At 36.2% G+C, this 5,729-nt stretch overlaps 1 protein-coding gene across 1 annotated transcript; it reads left to right on the forward strand.

The window, feature by feature from the left end:
* The first annotated feature begins 279 nt into the window (after positions 1–279).
* LOC121424531 (G-protein coupled receptor GRL101-like) lies at positions 280–4,379 on the forward strand. The gene is made up of 6 exons (XM_041620247.1): positions 280–342; positions 854–925; positions 1,530–1,601; positions 2,103–2,174; positions 2,817–2,888; positions 3,163–4,379. The coding sequence occupies exons 4-6, from the start codon at positions 2,122–2,124 to the stop codon at positions 4,280–4,282; spliced, it is 1,245 nt and encodes a 414-aa protein (XP_041476181.1). The 5' UTR covers positions 280–342; positions 854–925; positions 1,530–1,601; positions 2,103–2,121; the 3' UTR covers positions 4,283–4,379.
* The last annotated feature ends 1,350 nt before the right edge of the window (positions 4,380–5,729 follow it).

The following is a 5,729-nucleotide window of genomic DNA, read 5'->3' on the forward strand; positions in this document are numbered from 1 at the left end:
TGTGTCGGCATACTCTCAAAACCAGCCTAAGTGAAAGATAGCGCACTGCATTACTGTGGGGCTTTTTTCTCTCTGTTTTTCAAGCAATGATGGTCATATTAACTAAATCAAAATAGTCACGCAAATAGACAGAAAGTTTTATATGTGATGTGACATTTATTGTAACTGATCATACTGATTTAATACTTTGCGTAACTTAAAAACCAGCGTTTTAAGTTTTGGTTTCCTTACTTTATATTGGTTTGTTTTATTGATTTTTTTCTATTATAGAGCTTTGAACTCGAATTGCCTATCGGAACTGAATGCAAGTACATTTGAAGATCTGCCAGACTTAGAAACTGTGTAAGGATTCGTCGAAATGTCAAAACATTTTATACAAGCAGAAAGAAAATGAGACCAGGGGTATAGTTAAAAGTTCAAAAACAGATTGAGACGGAATGAAATTATCTTTAAGATCAAGATCATAATATTAGACCGGAAGCTTCTTTGGATGCATGATTCAAATAATGTAGTGAATTCAATTGAGTACAAGTATAATTAAACACATTATATTTTCCGAGGGTCACTTATTTCTGGGAGGGAAAATAGTTGTCAGTAAGATGTCTCAACAAATCGCCCATTGAATAGTGGCACATTGAATCAGTTTTGAGGGGGAAAATAGAGACCTCTATCGTGTAACTCTCTATTAACTTTGTTGAATAATATTGAATAATGATAAAATGACGTCATTTTTGGTCTTGAATTGGTAGCCCCCGACCCCCTCACAAATACTCCGGCGCTGCCCATACTGAATATGAAGTGTCGTGTGCACTAAACCATGTTAAACATTGTTGATATCTATTATTTCGTTTAGAGACGTTAGAGGGAATTTCATCTCACAAATCGATCGTCATGCTTTCCGACGAACTCCTTCATTGACGAAAGTGTAAGTTCCTTTTTTTGTGGAGGGGGGGGGGGGGGTTGGCAAATGGAAGGGATTATCATTTATTAGTTTTCAATTTCCTTTCTGAGATTAAAAAATTGCATAATCTGCTTGCCCATTTCAAAAGTTAATTTATTTCTTCCTCTTTGCGTTTTATATATTTTCGTTGTCATTTATATGTAATTTTTGTTTTGATTGCCTTTAATTTAGAAAATTATATATAATTATATATATAGAGAGAGAGGGGGAGAGATAAAATTATATATATTCATATACGTATATACATAAACGTTGACTTTGTTTTTGCTTCATTCTTAATATTAAAATTATTAATATCATTTTATAGTTTCATTGATCAAAGATATAGTTTAATTAACTATTTATTGCAGGGACCCCTTATAACAAGCTTTGCTTTCCAGTGGATTCCTTTTTTCATTTCTGTATATTATATTTTTGTGTTTTGCTTTACATTGTAACTTTTGTTGAATTTTGGAATGAAAAAGAATAAATGCAATCAATCAATCAATAAAATTGGGAATGACAAGATGTCGTTTTAATAATACCATATTTGTTTAATCTCATTTGGTTCAATTATTGCCTTTACAAGACTACTTCTGGAGAATAATATCACCCGAATAAACTCCAGCACGTTTGCAAACCTTAATACCGTGGATGAACTGTAAGTATGACATTAGTTACACCCTGTTTGTTCACGTAATACGGCAAAGTCTTTTAAAAAATTGTTTTACTTTAATAATTTATTATTGCAGTGAAACTTTGTGTTATTTTTTAACGTAGAAGAAAATGAAAAAAAAAATTATCTGTGTGGGTGTGTGGGGGTTTTTGTATGTAAGGGTGGCAGTGAGTGCGTGTCCTTGTTTGATGCATGACTTATTTCATTTGAGGAAGCATCGGTGAAGCCTTTAACATTTAATTAAATCCTCATTAACACGAGGATATTGTATATCTTTTTACTTATTGACTTGATGTTAAGTCATTCTGTGTGTCATACATACATCTGTGTTGTTCTGTTTAATGGTCAATTAAACCACTAAATTACCATACATTGCCTTTTAATTATATTCATGTATCTATCATTTGTTGTAGAAACCAAAATAGCTGTGTTATACTTTTTTTCAATTTCCTTCTCATTTTTTATCCGATTATAATTCAACTGCAGAAACCTCAGTTTCAATCCAATGGAAACAATAGAATCCGGGGCATTTATTAACATGACAAAACTACGTCAACTGTAAGTACAGAATTTGCAGTATTTCTTAAACTATCGCTGATTCTCTGTTAATAGACAATAATCAGATGTAAATGTATGTAAATCTATGGGTGTGCGTGTGTGTGTGTGTGGGTGCGTGTGTGTGTGTGCGTGAGTGTGTATGTTAAATTAAACATGTACAACAGCTTGGACAACTCTTTCACAATATATGAGTGTATATTGTATCACACTATTCACCCTTTTACTTCCGAATAAAGATTAGTAATATGTGATTTATTAACATATAATATAGGATGAAAACCGCATTCTTGACTCAGGAAAATTTCGGTTCAGTAATTCACTTAAGTGTTTCTTTTGTTCCTTTTGCTGGTGCTAAAAGACCTGGGCCCCGTTTCATTGAGAGTTTAAAACATGACAACTTTGTCATTATTTCAACTACCATGAAAACTTTGATTGTGATTGGCTACTTAGCCTTGTTACCATGGTAGTTGCCATCATAGCAGAGCTACAACAGTTGCAAGTCGTTTACTAAATAGGCCCCAGTGCAAAAAATAAATATAAACATATTTCATAACCCAATGTAGGCATTCATAATTGATAAAGCCTTTAGTGCTTGCATTAAGATACGAATAACTGCTATGTTTTACTTATCATTTTGTATAGTCACCTAGTAAGAGCAAAGCTAAAGCGGATTCAACCAAGGTCATTTGACGGACTCCTGTCGTTAAAACAACTGTAAGTACAAAATTCAATTGAATATTCATTATCTTACATGTGTTTAGTCCGGCGCCTTAGACCACTCGGTCACTGCAGTGATTTTAAGTAGTCGATAGTCTTTCTTAAACAATTTCAAATAAATGGAAATGCTATATGCATTATTGGTAACTAGGTGTTAGCTTGTTTAAAAAAAATCCCCACTTGATTACTTTACATTACACAAGTCAACTATTCGGTATCATATTCAATTCAATACATAATTAAATTCTGTAAATTGATATAATTACTACAGATCTACCGATGATTACCGTTTGTGCTGCTTGTTTACAAACATCACCTGTTCTGTCATCAACCCAACGCCTCTGGACTCCTGTTCCCGTTTGACGAATAACGATGTCCTCAGCGTAGCAGTGTGGTTTATTGGGTTTGGCGCCCTCGTCGGTAACCTCTTAGTTATTTTCATTCGTTCTAGAGAGGACAGGTACCATGGAAACAGTGTTCAGAGACTGTTCATCACGAACCTAGCCTTTGCGGATTTTCTCATGGGTGTGTACATGGTGACCATAGCATCGGCCGATATTTATTACGGCGACCGATACTATCTCTCGGCACCTCTCTGGAAGGAATCATCTCTTTGTCGGTGGGCAGGGTTCGTGGCGCTTTTGTCCAGCGAGAGTACGGTGTTCCTGCTTGCTCTGATCACCCTCGATCGTTTCATCTGCATCACCTTTCCTTTCGGAACAGTGCGGTTCCGTCCTAAGTCGGCGCAGATCTGCGTTGCTGTAGTATGGATGGTGACTTTCAGTCTCAGTTTCGCACCCACCTTGACCGGTTTGACGGGTTCTTCGATTTACGGCCTTTCCGACGTTTGTATTGGCCTCCCGTTTAATACCTATACAGAACGTAATGGTTACATCACGTTTCATTCCGAAAGAGAAGTATACGAGTTCTTCGTCGATGGAGAATCTAAACAACGTCCCTACTGGTTGTACTCCATCGCCCTTTTCTTGGGTGTTAATTTCATTCTTCTAATCCTGATCTTCTTCTGCTACTTAGTGATCTTTCTCCAAGTACGAAGGTCTGCAAAGATCACTGGATCAGAGAGGATGAAGCGAGAGATGCGCATGACTGCCAAGATGGCGCTGATCGTCGGTACGGATTTATGTTGTTGGATGCCAGTCATCATCATGGGAATCTTGTCTCAGACAGGAGTGATCGACCTACCGGTGTCCCTGTACGCATGGGCAGTGGTCTTTATCTTACCCATAAACTCCACTGTAAACCCATACCTTTACTCCTTCGTGGCTCTCTGCTCCCATAAGAAGGACAGGTTTCCACTTTCTCGTGTCGGCGTGAATGATCCTCATATGACTGATTTAGCTAAGACACATAAAATGAAACATGACGAATGATTGTAAAGATCAAAACATACAGATCGTTCTGAGAAATCGCATAATACGAGTAGGATGAATCGGTACTCACCACATGGTCTACATTCATTTAGTCTAATGCCATTTCGTCCATCAACATTTCGTCTAAAAACCATTTGGTCCAATCATCACTTTGTCTAATCACCATTTCGTCTATGACCATTTCGTCGCATAACCAGTTGGTCTAATATTTTCATTTCAATTTCATTCATCTTGCACAATAAACACTTGGTCCAAGTAAACCAAATGATCAAATGATATATGGACTAAATGGCTATTGGACCAACTGGCTATTAGACGAAATAGTGATTGAACGAATTGGCAATAAGACAATGTGTATAGTGGACGAACTGATGTTAGACCAAATGATAGTAGACGAGTTGGCAACTGGACATATTGGCATGAGACGAATTGGGAATAAACCGGATGAATCTATATTCTAGTATATTTGAAGCAAACCTTGTAAATTATTAGCACAGTAGACATATTTGATACTTATGGAAATACAGATATGAATATAGCATATACAATATACAGGCCTTTAGTAAATGAAATAAGTTTGACTCTTGGTATATAGACGCATACATATAGTGATTGTTACGATTTGTCGAAATAGAGAGTTTTCCTGATTAATGAATAACCGAACGATTATTAGAATTTAAAAAATCTAGTTTATATTCTAATTACTGACTGGCGGTTAATCCAAGTTACTCATGATCGTATATTTTCTTAAATTCTTGACCCTTTGCAACGCATTTTTCTAAGAAATGGCACTATATCGTATTTGATTCTCTCCAACTCGTTTCCATCTCCTTTTGTCGATGTTATGTCGTCTCCATGAATTCCGAGGCAGGCCCTACTTACTTAGGTCTCACTACGATTCAACCGCAACCCATGAGCATCACCATTGCATTCCCAATTTTCTGTTGAATATATAACATTGACATTCAAAACTCAATAAGTAACTGGACGAAGTTTTTGGGTACAGTATTACTATGATAATATTGAAACTCCATGCGAGAAAGCAACTGCGCCAGTAAACAATTTACTCTGACCCACGGAGCAATGTTGCTGTTTTTCTATTACGAAACTCACAGGGACAAGTGAACGATTTTTTAAGAGGGTGTGCTTCTTTTAACAACAAAAAATGACAGGCAAAGACAGGAAGGGTTTTTCACTCGAAAATGGTGATTTTGGTCTGAAAACCGCCATTTACGCAAGAAGCATTACCTATAATAATATAAACACACAAAAAATGTAGTTCTGTCAGTTCCACTACTCCCTGTACGCTAAGGCTTCTGAGGTTGAAATTTACCAATGGAAATAATTCAAACACAGGTGCAAAATTGAGTTAACCATTCCCACGACTAAGATGTCAATTAGTTTTGTAACAAAGACAGTTCAATCAAAATTTAAGTGTTTTTCATAT

Source organism: Lytechinus variegatus, chromosome 11, assembly GCF_018143015.1.
Source record: "Lytechinus variegatus isolate NC3 chromosome 11, Lvar_3.0, whole genome shotgun sequence".
NCBI lineage: Eukaryota > Metazoa > Echinodermata > Echinoidea > Temnopleuroida > Toxopneustidae > Lytechinus > Lytechinus variegatus.